Source organism: Cherax quadricarinatus, chromosome 47 (assembly GCF_038502225.1).
Source record: "Cherax quadricarinatus isolate ZL_2023a chromosome 47, ASM3850222v1, whole genome shotgun sequence".
In the NCBI taxonomy this organism is placed as follows: Eukaryota; Metazoa; Arthropoda; class Malacostraca; order Decapoda; family Parastacidae; genus Cherax; species Cherax quadricarinatus.
Window position 1 is genome coordinate 13,744,205 of NC_091338.1, and position 22,309 is coordinate 13,766,513.

Here is a 22,309-nt window from a genome sequence, read left to right on the forward strand (position 1 = left end):
TAAGGTTATGAGGATAACAAAAAGATTAGGTGATGCAAGATTGGATATCAGATTGGAGGGAGAGAGTATGGAGGAGGTGAATGTATTCAGATATTTGGGAGTGGACGTGTCAGCGGATGGGTCTATGAAAGATGAGGTGAATCATAGAATTGATGAGGGGAAAAGGGTGAGTGGTGCACTTAGGAGTCTGTGGAGACAAAGAACTTTGTCCTTGGAGGCAAAGAGGGGAATGTATGAGAGTATAGTTTTACCAACGCTCTTATATGGGTGTGAAGCATGGGTGATGAATGTTGCAGCGAGGAGAAGGCTGGAGGCAGTGGAGATGTCATGTCTGAGGGCAATGTGTGGTGTGAATATAATGCAGAGAATTCGTAGTTTGGAAGTTAGGAGGAGGTGCGGGATTACCAAAACTGTTGTCCAGAGGGCTGAGGAAGAGTTGTTGAGGTGGTTCGGACATGTAGAGAGAATGGAGCGAAACAGAGTGACTTCAAGAGTGTATCAGTCTGTAGTGGAAGGAAGGCGAGGTAGGGGTCGGCCTAGGAAAGGTTGGAGGGAGGGGGTAAAGGAGGTTTTGTGTGCGAGGGGCTTGGACTTCCAGCAGGCATGCGTGAGCGTTGAGACACTTACGCAGCATATGGGAATCATTATTCAGGAAACGTTTCACCACACAGTGGCTTCATCAGTCCAATACAAAGAGGAAGGCGTAAGGAGAGGAGGAGTATGAGGTAATCAGTCCCTCAGCCTGGAGTCGATGTGTTCAGTCCATCAATCTTGTAGAATGTACAGCATAGGGCCGTAGACGTGGCTTATATACTGTAGTGAGGTGAGGTGAAGCAGGCGGAGGCGGGGTCATAGTGGTACCATCCACTAGTCGAAGTAGGTCTTCGGTTTTTCAAACCATTCATCACAACTGTCAGACACTGCAGCATCATGGGATCTTGTTACAAAGAATTCTTCAACACTTGCTCAACCTTTGGACGAAAACCTACTTCGACTAGTAGATGGTACCACTATGACCCCGCCTCCGCCTGCTTCACCTCACCTCACTACAGTATATAAGCCACGTCTACGGCCCTATGCTGTACATTCTACAAGATTGATGGACTGAACACATCGACTCCAGGCTGAGGGACTGATTACCTTATACTCCTCCTCTCCTTACGCCTTCCTCTTTGTATTGGACTGATGAAGCCACTGTGTGGCGAAACGTTTCCTGAATAAAGATTCCCATATGCTGCATAAGTGTCTCAATCTTCAACTTGTCGGTTTTTCAAACCATTCATCACATGCGTGAGCGTGTTTGATAGGAGTGAATGGAGACAAATGGTTTTTAATACTTGACGTGCTGTTGGAGTGTGATCGAAGTAACATTTATGAAGGGGTTCAGGGAAACCGGCAGGCTGGACTTGAGTCCTGGAGATGAGAAGTACAGTGCCTGCACTCTGTAGGAGGGGTGTTAATGTTGCAGTTTAAAAACTGTAGTGTAAAGCACCCTTCTGGCAAGACAGTGATGGAGTGAATGATGGTGAAAGGTTTTCTTTTTCGGGCCACCCTGCCTTGGTGGGAATCGGCCAGTGTAATAATAAAAAAAAAATAATAATTACTGCATGTACAAGCTGACCTAGCTGACATCAATGACATGCTATTATATAGAACGCCCCTTGTTATGCTGAACATTTCGGGCAAATTAGGTCAGTGTCCCAGGATGCAACCCACACCAGTTGACTAACACCCAGGTACCCATTTTACTGATGGGGAACATAGACAACAGGTGGAAAGAAACACGCCCAGTATTTCTACTCTGGTTGGGAATTGAACCCAGGCCCTTGCCGTGTGAAGTGAGAACTTTAACCACCAGGCCACTAGAGCTGTTGTAGTGTGAGCAATGTAATATTTATGAAGGGATTCAGGGAAACCATTTAGCTAGACTTGAGTTCTGAATGTAAAAAGTACAGTGCCTGCAATCTGAAAGAGGGGTAGAGATATGTTGCAGTTTTTGAACTGTAGTATCTGCACCCCTCTGGCAAGACAGTGATGGAGTGAGTAGTGTTTTACACCACACACACTTCTCTTCAGTCATGATATATGCATTGCCTGTAACTTCTCCTTTGCTGTAGTGTTGAAAGGCCATACTACATACTTGTATAAAAGTGTAGGTTCATACAGTACTATACTCTTGTACATTACCTTGGTGTACTCATTGTGCTCCTGTGATGATTCACCCAATTAGGTGTATTTCTGTACACCTAAGAAAGGTTAACATGGGCTCCACTGTGATTGCAAATGCAGGTTTTTACTGTAGGCCCATGCATATTTTCCTTATTTATGTAGAAATACCTGTTAACCTAGTTGGGCAAATACAGTGGTACTTAGACTTATGAATGCCGCAACTTATGAGTTTTCTGGGTTATGTGCCGTCTCTTGGTGTCGATATTTTGCTTTGAGTTGCGAGCCAAAATCCGAATTATGAGCGAAAAAATTTTTTTCTGAAAATGGCATTCGACAAGAACTTTGGCCTAAAAGGCACAACGAAAGGTGGTTTTGGGACTGGGTACTTATAAAACAATGCTACTGCGATGTTCTCACTGGAGGTAATCATATAAAATATCTTGCTGTTTACTTCCACACAGATTCCAAAATACATTGGACCCCTGCCTTGTGAACGCATCGCGTTACGTTAAATCCGCCATATGAAGCATTTGAACATAAAAAAAATTTCCTTGCCTCATGATAAAAAACTCGCCTTACATGATTCGTCCGGGACGTGTCCCAAGTGTGGCCTCAGCTGCCCCGTGGGTGCCAGTGTTTACAAGCCAGCCAGTGTGGTCGCATCTAAGCATACATTCGGTACATTTCATATTATCACAGTGTTTTTAGTGCTTGTAACTGCAAAATAAGTCACCATGGGCCCCAAGAAAGCTTCTAGTGCCAACTCTTTGGTAAAAAGGGTGAAAATTACTATGGAAATGAAGAAAGAGATAATTGCTAAGTACGAAAGTGGAGTGCGTGTCTCGGAGCTGGCCAGGTTGTATGCCAAACCCCAATCAACCATCGCTACTATCTTGGCCAACAAAACGGCAATCAAGGAGGCTGTTCTTGCAAAAGGGGCAAGTTTGTTTTCGAAACAGAGATCGCAAGTGATAAATGATGTTGAGAGACTGTTATTGGTGTGGATAAGTAAAAAACAGATAGCAGGAGATAGCATCTCTCAAGCGATCATGTGTGAAAAGGCTAGGAAGTTGCATGATGATTTAATTAGAAAAATGCCTGCAACTAATGGTGATGTGAGTGAATTTAAGGCCAGCAAATGTTGGTTTGAGAGATATGAGAATCATAGTGGCATACATAGTGTGATAAGGCATCCCATCAATCATTACCAGATCTTCAATAAAGGTAAGTGTCATGTATTCTTTTCTTAGTAGAGTAGTAACTGTGCATGTCTTCTTCAGTTTGTGTGTATTAAAATTAATATTTCATGTGGTAAAAATTTTTTTTTCATACTTTGGGGTGTCAGGAACAGATTAATTTGATTTCCATTATTTTGTATGGGAAAAATTAATTCGGCTAACGATAATTTCGGCTTACGATGAGCTCTCAGGAATGGATTAATATCGTAAGGCGGGGTTCTACTGTATCTGGAATACTACATGTATTTCCAATATTCCACAAGCCAATTGTAGAACAATAATTTTTTTATGACTCCTGTCAATATTATTGCATTTACTTGAATAATAAATGGTGGGCTTCATGAAATAAGTCAACAACTTACTTTCGAGATATTCATATATCACTGCACTGGTGATCTTGTGCAGTTAGCTTCTCAAAAACTCTGTTTTCTCTTACCCAGGACCAAAGAACACATTATAGGAAGGAGTGGTAATAATTTTATATGCTCGGACTGGTCCTGGACACTCGCCATATTATGGCCATTTTGTTCATTCTAGAGTATATATCATGTTTCTATGTTACTTAGTGTTTTTTATGTCATATTAAATAAATTCTGATAGATAAGCCATAGAGTTGATATTAGCATTATATTGAAGTATTTTCTTCTGCTCTTTTTTAGTAAATGTCTACAGGAGAAGGGGTTACTAGCCCATTGCTCCCGGCATTTTAGTCGCCTCATACGACACGCATGGCTTACGGAGGAAAGATTCTTTTCCACTTCCCCATGGACAATAGAAGAAATAAAGAAGAAGAAGAGCTATTTAGAAAAAGGAGAAAAACCTAGATGTATGTATATATATATATGCATGTGCGTGTCTGTGAAGTGTGACCAAAGTGTAAGTAGGAGTAGCAAGATATCCCTGTTATCTAGCGTGTTTATGAGACAGAAAAAGAAACCAGCAATCCTACCATCATGCAAAACAGTTACAGGTTTTTGTTTCACAGTCATCTGGCAGGACGGTAGTACTTCCCTGGGTGGTTGCTGTCTACCAACCTACTACGCATGCGTGAGCGTGTTTGATAGGAGTGAATGGAGACAAATGGTTTTTAATACTTGACGTGCTGTTGGAGTGTGAGCAAAGTAACATTTATGAAGGGATTCAGGGAAACCGGCAGGCCGGACTTGAGTCCTGGAGATGGGAAGTACAGTGCCTGCACTCTGAAGGAGGGGTGTTAATGTTGCAGTTTAAAAACTGTAGTGTAAAGCACCCTTCTAGCAAGACAGTGATGGAGTGAATGATGGTGAAAGTTTTTCTTTTTCGGGCCACCCTGCCTTGGTGGGAATCGGCCAGTGTGATAATAAAAAAAAAAAAATTCTTCTGCCCCTGGGGTGGGTTTTTTAGGGACCGGAACGGATTAATGACATTCCAGTTAATTTCAGTGAGAAAAATTTATTTGATATACGAGCAAATTGAGTTACAAGCTTGGTCATGGAACGAATTAAATTCGTAAGTCAAGGTACCACTTTATTTGTAGGCTAGCTTGGTACAGTGGTTAATGTACTTGCCTGCCAAGTTTAAGACTGGTTTGCCGTGGGTTTGAATCTCTCATACCATGAATAAGCAAGACGTATTGCACTGGTAATTTATAAACTGTATATATACACAAATGCACACATACCCTTGCAGATATTGTTTTTCTGATCAGATTTTTTTATGTTGCAGGTTCCTAATAGATCGGGGAGCTGATCTCTCCTTAGTTAACAATGATGGTGACCTAGCCATTGATATAGCAGATTCAGATGAAATGGAAAGTTTATTACAAAGAGAAATAGAAGCTAAAGGTAAGAACTACACTTGAAAAGTACTTTTAATGAATTACAGTACCAAATTTTGTATGTGAATACTGCAATGATTAGAGACATCTCCATAAGTTTGTATGAAAGATAGCATCTCTTGCTGTACTGTTGATTTATTTTTAGTAAATTTGAAAATAGAGTACCACTCCATGGTCATGATGGTGAAGTGATAATTGCAGATGTTCCAGCACAAGCTTATTCTCTTCCTTGAATCTACTTAATATTTGTATTTTAATTCACATTTTCAGCAGCCTGGTTGTTCCAGTTTGTTCTGTCCTCGCATCAGTGTCCATAGTCTCAATTTTATATACACGCAATGTAGTAATTTCCAGTGACTGTAGCACTACTATCCCCTGATCAATTCTCTTGTGTTAGATCAGCCAGGTTATGATTGCTATGTAAGTCTATGGATAATAAAAGTGTGGTTGATTAGGCTATCTACAGAAATCTTACCTCCAACCAGGCTATGAGGCTATTAGAACTGATTGTGTAAATGTTTGAGTATTTCTATCACAATATCAAGGCATTTACTACTGTCATCTTCATGTGGTAATTCTTGAATATACATGTATAACTTTTTCACTGCCACGACCCCCAAAATTAACCCTCTGGCCAATTTGCGCAAAATTCAAGAAAGGCTAGTTTCAAAATAGGGGCCAGAATAAACAGTGCAGACATTCCTGGCAGCACTAAAATAATTTTTTTTTTTTTCTGTTCATTAGTCATGTCTCCAGGCCCCTCTTATATTATGCTTGCATTTTATTTTGAATTTTTTATTCACACAAAAAATAGATAATTTACTGTTATTCACAATTGTAATAATTGTATAAATAATAGTGCATTCATGAATGCATATTACAGTGCTAGTCATGGCATTATGCCAGCACTCCCTCACACACATACCAAAATACAAACACACACTGTACTATGAAAGATTATACTATATATATTTACACACTGAGGTTTTAATACTTGGTTCTGCGTCCTTTACACTTAATCATGTCCCTCAGCCATGTAGGAAGACACTCTCGCAAATTCTTGAGGGTTTGGGGAGGCATGTTACTCCATGCCTTATGTAGAGCAGCCTCCAGCAACGGGATGGAACTGATATCCTTGCCCAGTAAACTTCGTTTCACTAATGACCAGAAGTTCTCAATAGGGTTTAGGTCTGGGGAATTGCTTGGCCAGTCATTAAGGAACCTCACTTCACAGTCCTTAAGCCACTGAACTTCAGATTTGGTGGTATGACATGGTGCACCGTCCTGCATAAAAACCACAGCCCCACACTTGTCAAATGCCTCGGGTGAATTCACACAATAACTCCAGGTAATTATACTGGTTCATGTACTGGTTTTTGGGAAGCACAATGGGTTCACCAACACTCTGAGCACTGAAACACTCCCAAACCATGAGTGAGTCTGGGTGCTTGGTGGTTCCACAGGTGTAGCGTGGGTCTAGCGGGTTACTACTTCTGGGCCTGTACACATGTCCCCCATGGTTACAGGTGATGGTGAAGGTTGCTTCATCACTGCAAAGTACTTCAGACCACTGTTGAGGATTCCAGTAAAGATATTTCTTCGTATAATCCAACCTACGTTTCTTCTGTGGTTTGGAGAGGATTGGCTTAACCTGGCGGTGACTACTGTAGCCCAGTTCTGACACATGTCTGTTAACAGTTCTTACAGACACCTCTGAGAGAAGATGTGGGTTCTTTTCTTTCAATTATCTAGCAGTTATCTTAGGTGCACTCTCTAACTGCTTCTTTAACACAGTTAAGGTACGAACAAATGTCTTCTTCAAGGGGCCAAGCTGAGGTTTGGCAGACAGTTACTCAACACCATCAACCTTGAAACTCTGCACTCATTTCCTCACTGAACCCTCACACACGCCAACATTCTCCATTATTTCTTTTGTCTGATGCCCAGCTTTGTGAAGCCCTATGATTTCAGCTATAGTTTCAAGTGTTAAAGACTTCCTTTTACCCATAATCAAACATGTATAGCCCCAAAACCAAAGGGAACACTGGACAAAAGATGGGGTGGATGAGAAACAAAGTGCAACACTTCCTCTCACCACAGCAGCCACATGAACACTGAGGAGTAACTGTGGAGTGTGGTGGCAGGTCGTGACGTCACGCTAACGGCTGCTACTCGGCATAATGCACTGACGAAAAAAACCCACCTGTTTGGTAGGCCTTTGATTTTCGTCACTGCATTATACCGGGGTGCTCACCTGGCATAACGCCATGACTAGCACTGTAGACCCACCAGTTGATGTGTATTGGATGCATGATGTGATTTGTTTATTCTTGAACATTGTCCAAAATATAACATTTCTGCAACTTTGAGCTCAATTTCAAGCTACTTTTAGTCAGCAAACCATTCAAAATTGCCTCTATTTCTGTAATATGTCTTCCATTCTATTAACCCTTTGAGGGTTTTGGTCGTACTAGTACGTCTTACGCGTAGGGGTTTTTGACGTACTAGTACGCATAAATTCTAGCGGCCTCAAATCTCGCGCGAAAAGGCTGGTAGGCCTAGGTGTGAGAGAATGGGTCTGCGTGGTCGGTTTGCGCGGTAGAAAAAAAATCTGGGACCCAGTGGTGCATTGTGGGAATGCCCTCTTAGTAAACAATGTCCACCATGCCTCGCGGTAAGAAGGTCCTCACTCCTCGGCGAATTGGGACACTTTTGTTCCCCAGTGACAGTTCTAATAGTGATGGAAGTGCCAGTGAAGATGAGTTTCGTGGTTTTAGTGAGGTTTTGACCGAAACTAATGACCATAATATCGGTAATAGTGAGGAAAACCCAGGCGACCCTCAGCCTTCCACCTCTGGTGCTGGGCCCTCTTGTTCACGTTCAGTTGTTCCAGAACCCAAGAGGAAACTTCTATTTTCCCAAATCCCAGACTCAGATGAGAGCATGGGTGATGATAGTGATAGTGAATATGAACTACAAGCTCTTCAAACTAGTTCCAGTAGTGATAGTGAAGTGCAATATTCCCCAGTGAAGCGTCAGTATATATGACGATATATGCGCTCTGGTAGTGTGCCATATGTTATACCAAGGGGAAGGAGTGTATCTCGGACTACATCCCGTGGCTGTACAACAGGAACAGACAGTGGAAATGACGAAGATACTGTTGCAATTGGGATGGAAAATGTGCGTGGTGGTAGTGGTGCCGGCGGTGAGGCACCAGCAGTGGGCCATGCTGCCACCCATGCTTCCACCCACGCCGCTGCCTCAGCTGATCTAGAACAAAGGCCACCATCCCCCACTCACCCACCACACCAGCCTCCACAACCACAACCTCCACAACCACAACCACCTGTCATTGTCCAGTACCCACCAAAGCTGTAATTTTATGGGGCCGACACCAAAGGGACTAATAGCTCTTGACTGTGACAATTAAAAAAAGAAAAACTTTTGAAATGGTAGAGAATCTTATTCATTTTATCTATATAATTCCCTCCATTTTGAATCCATCATCACACAAAAAACATAAGTTTTACCAATTTCTTGGGTAATAATTGAAGCAGACCTAGTAAAAACCTTTAACCCTTAAACTGTCCAAATGTAGATGTATGTTTTCTCACCCAGTGCTCCAAATATTTTGGAAAAAAAAAAAGTTTTTTTTCTTTCTTTCTTAACCCTTTCAGGGTCCGTCCCGTAGATCTACGGCTTTACGGTGAGTGTCCAAACCGTAGATCTACGCCATGAGCTCAGCTCGCTCTGATAAACTGTGAGTGGTACATTTGGGCCTAGATATGAGAGAATACATCTATGTGGTATGTGTGCACCACATAAAACAGATCCTGCAGCACGCTGTGTATAATGAGAGAAAAAAACTGAAATCATGATTTTTCGATTAAAACAGCAACTTTGCAGTGTTTTTTCGTATGTTTTTTATAGTTGTATTTGCGATTTCTTTGTCTCATTTGATAGAATGGAAGACATATTACAGAAATAGAGATGATTTTGATTGGTTTTAGCACTGGAAATGGCTTGAAACTGAGCTCAAAGTAGCGGAAATGTTAAATTTTTGCCAATATTCAAGAGTAAACAAACGACCTCACACGTCTAATACACGTCAGCTGGTGGGTCTAATATACATTCACAAATATGGTGATGATATTTATACAATTATTACAGTATTGCATAACAGTAAATCTTCTATTTTTTGGTGTGAATAAAAATTCATTATGTGAATAAAAAATCAAAATGGAATTTATTTGTAAAGCCTCAAAACATAACTAATGAACAGAGGAAATGTTAGTTTAGTGCCAGGAATGCCTACATTGTTTATTCTGGACCCTATTTTGAAATTGGAATATTTTGAACTTTGTGTTAAATTGGCCAAATTAACAATTTCCGATCACTTTATTTTGTAGTTGAAACAGTTGACTTGGCGATTTCTTGTGCTCAATCAATAGAATAGAAGTAATACTAGTGAAATAGCTAAGAATTTGGTTGATTGGAATAATGTAATTGGCCTAAAATGGGAGTCAAAGTCAGCAAAATCGCCGATTCGTAAATATCGCTGACACATCAAAATTCGCGAGAGCATAATTTCGTCAGTTTTCCACCAAATTTCGTACTTTTTGTTTTATTACCTTCACAAAAAGATTCTCTACGATTTCATAAGAAAAAATAACAATTTTTTTTTTTTTTAAATTCTTGGACACTGGTGCGTGACTCCAGATTTGGGCCTTGGACCCGGAAAGGGTTAATGAAGAGCACATTATTCTACATGTTATAAGACAAAAAAAAATTTTTTAGGGTCAGTACCTACCGAGATATAAGACTGCAAGGTTGGCACTGAATGATCCTGTGATGGCAACATTTATCATTTTTTTTTCCAATTACAGTGGTCCCTCGTTTTTCGTAATTAATCCGTTCCTGGAGCCGTTACTATAAACGAAATTTACGATTTACGAATCAATTTTCCCCATAAGAAATAATGTAAATACAATTAATCCGTTCCTGACACCCAGAAGTATTAAAACAAAAAAAAATTTAACATGAAATATGCATGTAGTACATAAACAATACAATTGGAAATGATGAATGAAACATTAACAGCATAACACTTACCATTATTGGAGATTCTTCTTAGTGTATGGAGACTGGAGGAGGAGAGAGAGTGGATTGTTTGTAGTTTGGAAGGGGAATCCCTTTCCATCAACATTTCAGGTACCATTTGCTTTTCTGGGGTTGCTTCTCTTCTCTGTTTCTTAATGCCACTAGGACCACCTTGAGAGTCACTGGAGTCCTGTCTCACAAAATAACTGTGGAGAGAGCTCTGTTTCTGGCGTCTCTTTAACACTTCCCTAAAATGGCCCAAGACTTTGTCACTGTACATGTTGCCAACCTGGCTTGCAACAACCTTGTTAGGGTGATGTTTCTCCATAAAGCTTTCCATCTTACCCCACATAGTAAAAATCTCTTTAATTTCTGAAGAAGGCACCTTCTTCCATCTCTCTTCCTCCTCCTCTGCAGCAAGATTCTGAGCTGCGATGTGTTGCTCTTCCTGCTGAAGCTCTTGCAACTCCTCAGTGGTGAGCTCTTCATTGTAGTCTTCCACCAATTCTTCCACATCCTCCAAACTCACATCCAACCCCATGGAACTCCCCAGTGCCACAATTGATTTTACAACAGACATAGGCTCATTGGGGTCAGTCCCAAATTCTTCAAAATCCCTCTTGTCGACACAATCTGGCCACAATTTTCTCCAGGCAGAGTTCAAAGTCCTGGTAGTCACTCCCTCCCAAGCCATACCTATAAGGGTTATGCAGTGGAGGATGCTGAAGTGTTCTCTCCAAAATTCCCTTAGGGTCAAGTGAGTGTCTGTGGTCACAATCAAGCACCTGTGAAACATTGCTTTTGTGTAGAGTTTTTTAAAGTTTGCAATAACCTGCTGGTCCATGGGTTGGAGGAGAGGAGTGGTATTCGGGGGCAAGAACTTTACTGTGATGAACCCAAACTCCTCGAAAATTAGGTCATCCAAGTTTGGAGGATGAGCAGGTGCATTGTCCATTACTAGCAGGCACTTGAGATCCAATTTCTTTTCCAGGAGATACTCCTTCACACTAGGGCCAAACACTTCATTGAACCACTCGACGAAAATTTCCCTCGTGACCCATGCCTTACTATTAGATTTCCAAAACACACACAATTTACTCTTCATAACATTGTTTTTCCTGAACACACTGGGATTTTCAGAATGGTACACTAGTAATGGCTTCACTTTGAAATCCCCACTAGCATTAGCACAGAACATTAGCGTCAGCCTGTCTTTCATAGGCTTGTGTCCTGGCATTGCCTTTTCCTCTTGTGTAATGAAGGTCCTCTTTGGCATTTTCTTCCAAAAGAGGCCTGTTTCGTCACAATTGAACACTTGTTCAGGTTTCAGTCCTTCAGCCTCTATGTACTCCTGGAATTCATGCACATATTTTTCAGCCTCCTTGTGGTCCGAACTGGCAGCCTCACCATGCCTTACCACACTGTGTATACCAGTATGGTTCTTAAATCTCTCAAACCAGCCTTTGCTGGCCTTAAATTCACTCGCTTCACCACTATTTGCAGGCAATTTCTTTACCAAATCTTCATGCAACTGCCTAGCCTTTTCACAAATAAACGAAGTCATAAGAGTATCTCCTGCTAATTGTTTCTCATTTATCCACACCAATAATAACTTCTCAACCTCTTCCAGTACTGGTGATCTCATTTTTGTCAGCATAGTTACTCCCTTTGCAACAACAGCATCCTTTATTTCATTTTTCTTGGCCACTATGGAACATAAGGTTGTGTAGGGTTTCTTAAACATCCTGGACAGTTCGGCCACACTTGTACCACTTTCATATTGTTCAATGATGGTTTTCTTAAATTCAATCGTATTTCTCACCTTCTTTACCACAGGCTTGGCACTAGGAGCTTTCTTTGGAGCCATGGTAGCTTATTTAGTACTTGCAAGCACTAAAATAAATGGAATATTATGAAATATTTCGCTGGAGCACGTGAGGGGACCTTCGCTCACTGATAAACAATGCCAGACTGGCTGCCGCCCTGGCTCATGCTGTGGGTACGCGTCCCGGACGAACTACGACTCGCGAGTCAACCTATGAAAAGCGAGTCCATGTTTATACGAAAATACCTCTATGATTGGCGCATTTTACGATTGCCGGGAACTACGAAAAGCGGGGGACCACTGTATTTTCTAATTTTTGTTGTTTTTATATTATAATAATGTTTTGTTGCAGATCTTTTGATTTCATGGCCAATTCTTGTTGAGAGAGACATGTTTGGTACTAAATTACTAATCATACTGTCACAAACACACATGTTCACACTGATAGATGAATTTGAGTGAATGCGTGGGAAATTTTGAATCAAGTGTGAGAGTAATGGTGGTTGGGGATTTCAATGCTAAAGTGGGTAAAAATGTTATAGAGGGAGTAATAGGTAAATTTGGGGTGCCAGGGATAAATGTAAATGGGGAGTCTTTAATTGAGCTATGTGTAGAAAGAGATTTGGTAATAAGTAATACAGATTTTATGAAAAAAAGGATAAATAAATATACAAGGTATGATGTAGCACGTAATGAAAGTAGTTTATTAGATTATGTATTGGTTGATAAAAGGTTGATGGGTAGGCTCCAGGATGTACATGTTTATAGAGGGGCAACTGATATATCGGATCATTATTTAGTTGTAGCTACAGTTAGAGTAAGAGGTAGATGGGAAAAGAGGAAGGTGGCAACAACAAGTAAGAGGGAGGTGAAAGTGTATAAACTAAGGGAGGAGGAAGTTCGGGTGAGATATAAGCGACTATTGGCAGAAAGGTGGGCTAGTGCAAAGATGAGGAGTGGGGGGGTTGAAGAGGGTTGGAATAGTTTTAAAAATGCAGTATTAGAATGTGGGGCAGAAGTTTGTGGTTATAGGAGGGTGGGGGCAGGAGGAAAGAGGAGTGATTGGTGGAATGATGAAGTAATGGGTGTGATAAAAGAGAAAAAGGTAGCTTATGAGAGGTTTTTACAAAGCAGAAGTGTTATAAGAAGAGCAGAGTATATGGAGAGTAAAAGAAAGGTAAAGAGAGTGGTGAGAGAGTGCAAAAGGAGAGCAGATGATAGAGTGGGAGAGGCACTGTCAAGAAATTTTAATGAAAAATAAGAAAAAATTTTGGAGTGAGTTAAACAAGTTAAGAAAGCCTAGGGAAAGCATGGATTTGTCAGTTAAAAACAGAGTAGGGGAGTTAGTTGATGGGGAGATGGAGGTATTAGGTAGATGGCGAGAATATTTTGAGGAACTTTTAAATGTTAAGGAAGAAAGAGAGGCAGTAATTTCATGCATTGGTCAGGGAGGTATACCATCTTTTAGGAGTGAAGAAGAGCAGAATGTAAGAGTGGGGGAGGTACGTGAGGCATTACGTAGAATGAAAGGGGGTAAAGCAGCTGGAACTGATGGGATCATGACAGAAATGTTAAAAACAGGGGGGGGATATAGTGTTGGAGTGGTTGGTACTTTTGTTTAATAAATGTATGAAAGAGGGAAAGGTACCTAGGGATTGGCAGAGAGCAAGTATAGTCCCTTTATATAAAGGGAAAGGGGACAAAAGAGACTGTAAAAATTATAGAGGAATAAGTTTACTGAGTATGCCAGGAAAAGTGTACGGTAGGGTTATAATTGAAAGACTTAGAGGTAAGACAGAATGTAGGATTGCGGATGAGCAAGGAGGTTTCAGAGTGGGTAGAGGATGTGTAGATCAAGTGTTTACATTGAAGCATATATGTGAACAGTATTTAGATAAAGGTAGGGAAGTTTTTATTGCATTTATGGATTTAGAAAAGGCATATGATAGAGTGGATAGAGGAGCAATGTGGCAGATGTTGCAAGTATATGGAATAGGTGGTAAGTTATTAAATGCTGTAAAGAGTTTTTATGAGGATAGTGAGGCTCAGGTTAGGGTGTGTAGAAGAGAGGGAGACTACTTTCCGGTAAAAGTAGGTCTTAGACAGGGATGTGTAATGTCACCATGGTTGTTTAATATATTTATAGATGGGGTTGTAAAGGAAGTAAATGCTAGGGTGTTCGGGAGAGGGGTGGGATTAAATTTTGGGGAATCAAATTCAAAATGGGAATTGACACAGTTACTTTTTGTTGATGATACTGTGCTTATGGGAGATTCTAAAGAAAAATTGCAAAGGTTAGTGGATGAGTTTGGGAATGTGTGTAAAGGTAGAAAGTTGAAAGTGAACATAGAAAAGAGTAAGGTGATGAGGGTATCAAATGATTTAGATAAAGAAAAATTGGATATCAAATTGGGGAGGAGGAGTATGGAAGAAGTGAATGTTTTCAGATACTTGGGAGTTGACGTGTCGGTGGCTGGATTTATGAAGGATGAGGTTAATCATAGAATTGATGAGGGAAAAAAGGTGAGTGGTGCGTTGAGGTATATGTGGAGTCAAAAACGGTTATCTATGGAGGCAAAGAAGGGAATGTATGAAAGTATAGTAGTACCAACACTCTTATATGGGTGTGAAGCTTGGGTGGTAAATGCAGCAGCGAGGAGACGGTTGGAGGCAGTGGAGATGTCCTGTTTAAGGGCAATGTGTGGTGTAAATATTATGCAGAAAATTCGGAGTGTGGAAATTAGGAAAAGGTGTGGAGTTAATAAAAGTATTAGTCAGAGGGCAGAAGAGGGGTTGTTGAGGTGGTTTGGTCATTTAGAGAGAATGGATCAAAGTAGAATGACATGGAAAGCATATAAATCTATAGGGGAAGGATGGCGGGGTACGGGTCGTCCTCGAAAGGCTTGGTGAGAGGGGGTAAAGGTTTTGTGGGCAAGGGGCTTGGACTTCCAGCAAGCGTGCGTGAGCGTGTTAGATAGGAGTGAATGGAGACGAATGGTACTTGGGACCTGGCGATCTGTTGGAGTGTGAGCAGGGTAATATTTAGTGAAGGGATTCAGGGAAACCGGTTATTTTCATATAGTCAGACTTGAGTCCTGGAAATGGGAAGTACAGTGCCTGCACTTTAAAGGAGGGGTTTGGGAAATTGGCAGTTTGGAGGGATATGTTGTGTATCTTTATATGTGTATGCTTCTAAACTGTTGTATTCTGAGCACCTGTGCAAAAACAGTGATAATGTGTGAGCGTGGTGAAAGTGTTGAATGATGATGAAAGTATTTTCTTTTTGGGGATTTTCTTTCTTTTTTGGGTCACCCTGCCTCGGTGGGAGACGGCCAACTTGTTGAAAAAAAAAAATACACACACACACACACACACACACACACACACACACACACACACACACACACACACACACACACACACACACACACACACACACACACACACACACACACACACGCGCACACGCACGGGGTATTTACAGTCCCATTTATGTTTCTAGAAATTTGCTATTGTATGATACTCCATGAAGCATGGATTCATGCAGAGTGCCACCCCACATTGCTGACATATGAATCGTGTGAATTTTCGCACTTGGGGTCGCCTCTAGTGGAAGCGCGCGCGCGCGCACACACACACACACACAAAGGATGTTCCAGAGACTGGACACAGCAACACGGGGACACAGTTGGAAGCTGAAGACACAGATGAATCAAAGGGATGTTAAGAAGTATTTCTTCAGCCACAGAGTAGTCAGGAAGTGGAATAGTTTGGTAAGCGATGTAGTGGAGGCAGGATCCATACATAGCTTTAGGCAGAGGTAAGATCAAGCTCATGGTTCAGGGAGAGTGACCTAGTAGCGACCAGTGAAGAGGCGGGGCCAGGAGCTTGGACTCGACCCCTGCAACATCAACTAGGTGAGTACACACACACACACACACACACACACACACACACACACACACACACACACACACACACACACACACACACACACACACACACACACACACACACACACACACACACACACACACACACACACACACACACACACACACACACACACACACACACACACACACACACACACACACACACACAGACAGGGTATTTACAGTGATGGAGTGAATGATGATGAAAGTTTTTCTTTTTTGGGCCACCCTGCCTTGGTGGTAATCGGCCAGTGCGATAAAAAAAAAAATTGTTTCTAGAAATCTGCTATTGTATGATACTCCATGAAGCATTGATACATGCAGAGTGCCACCCCACATTGCTGACATATGAATCGTGTGAATTTTCGCACTTGGGGTTGCCTTGTAGTGGAAGCACACACATCACACTTTTTCTTCTGAGAATACTTCTTTGGGGTAGATAGTATCGGTATCAGGCAGTGACAGTTAGGGATTATTCAATTGGGCACTTCTCCCTCTGGTTGTTGTGGGGTGACAGGTCGCTGTGGAGGGGCAGGTACAGGTGTGGCATCATACTTTTTCACTATCTGCTTTGACATTGAGGGTGAATTCTGCATACTGTTGTTGTTTCCCAGTCTTTATTTCGTACAGGTTGAAGGCATTGAGCATTGCAATGTCTACAAGGTGGAAAAACACTTTTCATAAAGCACTTGTGACTCCTACACACACAGTCAACAAACCTTATTTGCATGTCACACTTGTCGATTAGTTGCTTATTGTTTGTAGAGTCATCGACAGCAGCTGGCTTTAATTAAAATATGTTCTTTGGTGTCCCTGTTCACTCTGTTTGTACCATCTCATTTCTCTGGATGGTTGACAGCAACGTCATGTCCTGTTTGTAGTGCCTCGTCAGTGCCATAATGACATTGGCATGAAACGCTTGCACTGCACCATCAGCAATGCCTCCAGTGAACCTTGGCATGTGTTTTCTATTTCTTCTGACTGTTCCACATACATCGGTATTGTTCACACGAAGGAAATCAGTGAGCATAGGGCTTGTATACCAGTTGTCTGTGTATAATGTATGGCCCTTGCCAAGGTATGGCTCCATCATTTTGGGAACAACATCCCCAGAAATGCACAATGTGTGGCTGGTATCATTGAGTGTATTTTTCCCTGTGTAGATAATGACATCCAACATAATACCAGTCTCAGTAACCCAAAAAGTTTTATACCAAAGCGATTATGTTTGCTTGGTATATATTGTTTGAATGACAGTCGTCCCTTGAACAGAATCAAGGACTCGCCACAACAATGTTCTTGAATGGATAAAAGTAGGCAGTGAATTTTTTCTTCAGATACATAAACAATTCCCAGATTTTGTATAGGAGGTCATTTCTGTTGGGCATATTCCTGTCTGAGAAGTGCAGCATTTGTAGCAACAGAGTGAGTCTGTTGCAGGGAAGGCGGTCATGGAAGACTGGAGTACTGATGAAGTAGTATGTGGACCAGTAGTGTGCTATATTGTTCTTATATATATGTGGTATAAGCATGACAGTGCCAAGGACTAAATACATTTCAGCCACAGTTGTATCTTTCCACCTGTGTAGCCGTGACGATTCTGCAACATCTGTGTTGTCCATTATACACTGGTAGTATACGTTGGTCTGGGTAATAATCAGGTTCATTATAGGCTCATCAAAGTACAGTGGACCCCCGGTTAACGAACTTTTTTCATTCCAGTAGTATGTTCAGGTGCCATTACTGACCGAATTTTTTCCCATAAGGAATATTGTGAAGTAGATTAGGCCATTTCAGACCCCCAAACATACACGTACACACGCACTTACATAAATACACTTACATAATTGGTCGCATTTGGAGGTGATCGTTAAGCGGGGGTCCACTGTATAGTTGGAAATAGTCTAACTCTGTAGACTCATTTGTGATTGGACATTCTGGTCTGATGCCACTTCCACTGGCATCAGAATTGAAAGGATGTGGCATGAATGGTGTACTTTCTGTCCAGTTTCATTCAGGGTCACATGGTATAGGGTGGACCTGTGGCATGGGGCGTGGGGGAGCAGGAGGAGGGACAGGAGTGGAGGCAGCACATGGTTGAGAGCATGCCGAGTGGTCCTTTGTCTGCCCACCCGCTGCTCCACGAGGTCCAGGCACCATGCCACCCACCACCTCTTCCTCTATCCCAGCATATTTTCCTTCATGATCTGTGTCACAATCAGTGGCTGGGGTTTTTCGACAGTGACTCGCCACACCCCTTGCCGACTGCATGTGGCAAACTGCCTGAACGTAGGCGATGATGCCTATGGAGAAAAAATAAGGAAAGGGCGAAGTACATAGTGGTAGAGAAAATGCTGGTGGCGGCAGTAATAATAATAACAACAACAGTAATAATAATAATAATAATAATAATAGGTAGGGGGAGTAGTGGTAGTGACACAAGATAGAAAGGTAAGTGAAGTACGGCAAAAGTAGTAGTAGCAGTAGTAGTAGTAATAGTATAGTACGTATTAGTAGTGGTAGAATAAGTCTGAAGGCAAGAAAAAGGAGCAGTGCTGGAGAGCTAATGGCCCACAAGGGTGGAATAAAAAATACAGGGGGGGTACAACTGAAGGGCAGAACTCTCCTAGACAGAAGAAAGGAAGACAAAGACAATACAGGAGGATCCCACTTTACAGTGCTCTGCTAATATGGACATTTCAAGTTGTAGTGGACCCTCGGGTAATGACGGCATCGGCTAACACCAAAATCAGGTAGCGGCACTTTTTGCGTCAAAATATTGGTATCGATAAAGGCTATAGTGCCAGCCAGCGATAAGGTGTAGAATTAACAGTGTAGCAAGTAAACTAAGTGATAGAAAAACAACACGGTAGTAACTCTCCAATGTTGTTGGATGTGTATTGGGCCAATGAACATACCACTGTCAACTGCTGCTGCAACACCATCAGCTGCTGCTGCACTACCATCAGCTGCTGCTGCACTACCATCAGCTGTTGCTGCAACACCATCAGCTGCTGCTGCTGCTGTACTACTGTAAGCTGTTGCTGCAACACCGTCAGCTGCTGCTGCTGCACTACCGTCAGCTATTGCTGCAACACCATCAGCTGCTGCTGCTGTACTACTGTAAGCTGTTGCTGCACCACCGTCAGCTGCTGCTGCACCATGGTCAGCTGCACTACTCGAAGATGTGGAGAGACTATTGTTGGTGTGGCGTATCGAGAATACAGAGAAACAATTAACCCCAGAGGGTTAGCCACCCAGGATAGCCCAAGAAAGTCAGTGCGTCATCGAGGACTGTCTAACTTATTTTCTTTGGGGTCCTTAATCTTGTCTCTCAGGATGTGACCCACACCAGTCGACTAACACCCAGGTGAACAGGAAAAAATGCCTGGAACTAGTGCTCATATTGGTGAATTTAAGGCCAGCAAAGGTTGGTTTAAGAGATTTAACCCTTTCAGGGTTTCAGACGTACTAGTATGGCTTACGTACCAGGGTTTTTGACGTACTAGTACACCTAAATTCTAGCGCCCTCAAATCTAGTGAGAGAAAGCTGGTAGGCCTACATATGAAAGAATGGGTCTATGTGGTCAGTGTACGCAGTATAAAAAAGTCCTGCAGCACACAGTGCATAATGAGAAAAAAAAACTGTGACCGTGTTTTTGGATTAAAACAGCGACTTTGCACTGTATTTTTGTATGGTATTTATTGTTGTATTCTAGTTTTCCTGGTCTCATTGTATAGAATGGAAGACATATTACAGAAATTGAGATGATTTTGACTGGTTTTACAATGAAAAGTACCCTGAAATTGAGCTCAAAGTAGCAGAAATGTTCGATTTTTACCAAAGTTCAAAAGTAAACAAATCATGCTATGCGTCCAATACACGTCAACTAGTGAGTCTAATACTCTTTCACAAGTGCGCTGATATTTTTATACCATTTCTGCATAACAGTAAATCTTCTATTTTTTTTTTTTGTGAGAAAAATTCAAAGTGGAAAGCAAAGGAATGTAAGAGGGGCATGGGGACGTGACTAATGAACAGAGGAAATGTTATTTTAGTGCCAGGAATGTCTTTCTTGTTTATTCTGGACCTTATTTGGAAATTGGCATCTTCTGAAATTTATGTGAAATTGGCAAAATTGCTAAATTCTGACCACTGTATTGGATAGTTGAAATCGGTAAATGGGTGGTTTCTTGTACTCATTCGATAGCAAAAATGGAGTTCTAGCGAAATAGTTTTTATTTTTGTCAACAAGTACACTGCAATTGCCCGAAAATAGGGCTCAAAGTGGGCAAAATCGCCGATGCGTAAACATCATCGAGGCCGCTAACTTCGCGAGAGCATAATTCCGTAAGTTTTCCATCAAATTTCATACTTTTGGTGTCATTATGATTGGGAACAGATTCTCTATCTTTTCATAAGAAAAAAATAATTTTTTTTTTTTTTAAATTTGGCCGACCCTGAGAACAAGTCTCTGAGAGGGCCTGTCGACCCTGAAAGGGTTAAGAATCGTAGTGGCATACACAGTGTGATAAGGCATGGTGAAGCTGAAAAATTCCAACCCCAACAAGTGTTCAGTTGTGACGAAACAGGCCTGCTCTGGAAGAAAATGCCAAACAGGACCTACATTACTCAGGAGGAAAAGGCACTCCCATGACACAAGCCTATGAAAGACAGGCTAACTTTCTTGTTTTGTTGTAATGCTAGTGGGGATTGCCTTCACTTATGTATCACTGAAAATCCCAGTGTGTTCAAGAAAAACAGTGTCTCATCGCTCAACAATACTCTTCAGTAAAGGTAAGTGTCATTTTAGTATTTATTTATGTATGTATTGTGCATGTCTAATTGTTTTCTGTGTAGGGAAATGTATATTTCATGTAGAAAATATTTTTTAATACTTTTGGCTGTCTGGAATGGATTAATTGGATTTCCATTATTTCTTATGGGGAAAATTAATTCTACCAATGGCAAATTCGACTAACGGCTAGCTCTCCGGAACGGATGAATGCTGATGGTCGAGGGTGCACTGTACTTTACAAACACACTGTTTTTTTTTTTTTTGTTTGTTTTTTTATACAAGTTGGCCTTCTCCCACCAAGGCAGGGTGACCCAAAAAGAAAGAAAATCCCCAAAAAGAAAATACTTTCATCATCATTCAACACTTTCACCTCACTCACATATAATCACTGTAAACATACACTGTTATGTATGATAATCTATGTACGTAACTGTATTTGTGTATACCTGAATAAACTTACATATTTATAAAGTAAAATGTAAATATTTCTTTTAAATTACATACATTGTTTAAGTGTGAATAGTGGTGGTGGGTTCTGCCTCCACCACCACTACCACCACCACTATGTATGCCTTCTTTCAATGGCCCTTATAAACCCAACTACAACATCACCACCACATACATTATGACATTTTATTCATTCTAGAGTATATATCATGGTTTCTATGTTATTTATATTGTTTATTATTGTTATGCAGAAATGTGGGATACCTGGGGGCTAGAGCCTTGTCTAAGGGCAAAGGTAAAAGTTACACACAACTCAGGCATAGGCAGGCCACCCAGGGCTATCCCAGCCAAAACAGAGAGCACTAAACTGGTATTTGTTACTTCAGTGGGTTGGTTAACAGAGGGTTAGGCAAAAATCCTAGTTAGGGAAATATATCTATTTATTCATCATAACACTATATACACACTTTAGAAAACACCTTCGTGTATCTCCTATCCTAAACGCCTACATAGCGGGCACAAGAAGCAGGTGGCTGGCGGTCCAGCAACCATAAACACTCGGCCTAGTCAGTGCCAGGTCTTCACTACTCCAATGAAACCCCATTTCTTATTTCCTCGCTCATCCCACAGCACCCTGACCATGTCAGAGCCTAGGTGAGCATACAGGTAAACCATAGAAGAGCCTATGGATTGAGTTAGCTAAACAAAAGGAGTACACCACTACAAAACTTAGCTTAAATACACAGTGTCTCCGACACCAGCTTCCATGCCATGCTGACCACACGTGACTCTCCACCCACGCTTATCCACTCACCCCCAAACACAGTTGGAAAATAAGTCCCTGGCAGGATTTCTTTATAATAAAATTATGCTTTACAATTATAACATTCGTACTATTATGGTATCCTTCTCTACTGTATATACATTACAATGTCATGCAGAACCCTGCATAACACCCCGACTCCCAGACCGTAGGT

The 22,309-nt window shown here is 41.4% G+C and overlaps 1 protein-coding gene across 10 annotated transcripts in view; it reads left to right on the forward strand.

The window, feature by feature from the left end:
- The window catches only part of Mbs (Myosin binding subunit), a 582,822-nt gene that overhangs the window by 193,720 nt on the left and 366,793 nt on the right, over positions 1-22,309 (forward strand). For all 10 annotated transcript variants that reach the window (XM_070094697.1, XM_070094699.1, XM_070094698.1 and 7 more), the window contains exon 3: positions 5,112-5,230. In XM_070094697.1, coding sequence (XP_069950798.1) covers positions 5,112-5,230 — 119 coding nt within the window. The remainder of the gene's footprint in view (positions 1-5,111; positions 5,231-22,309) is intronic.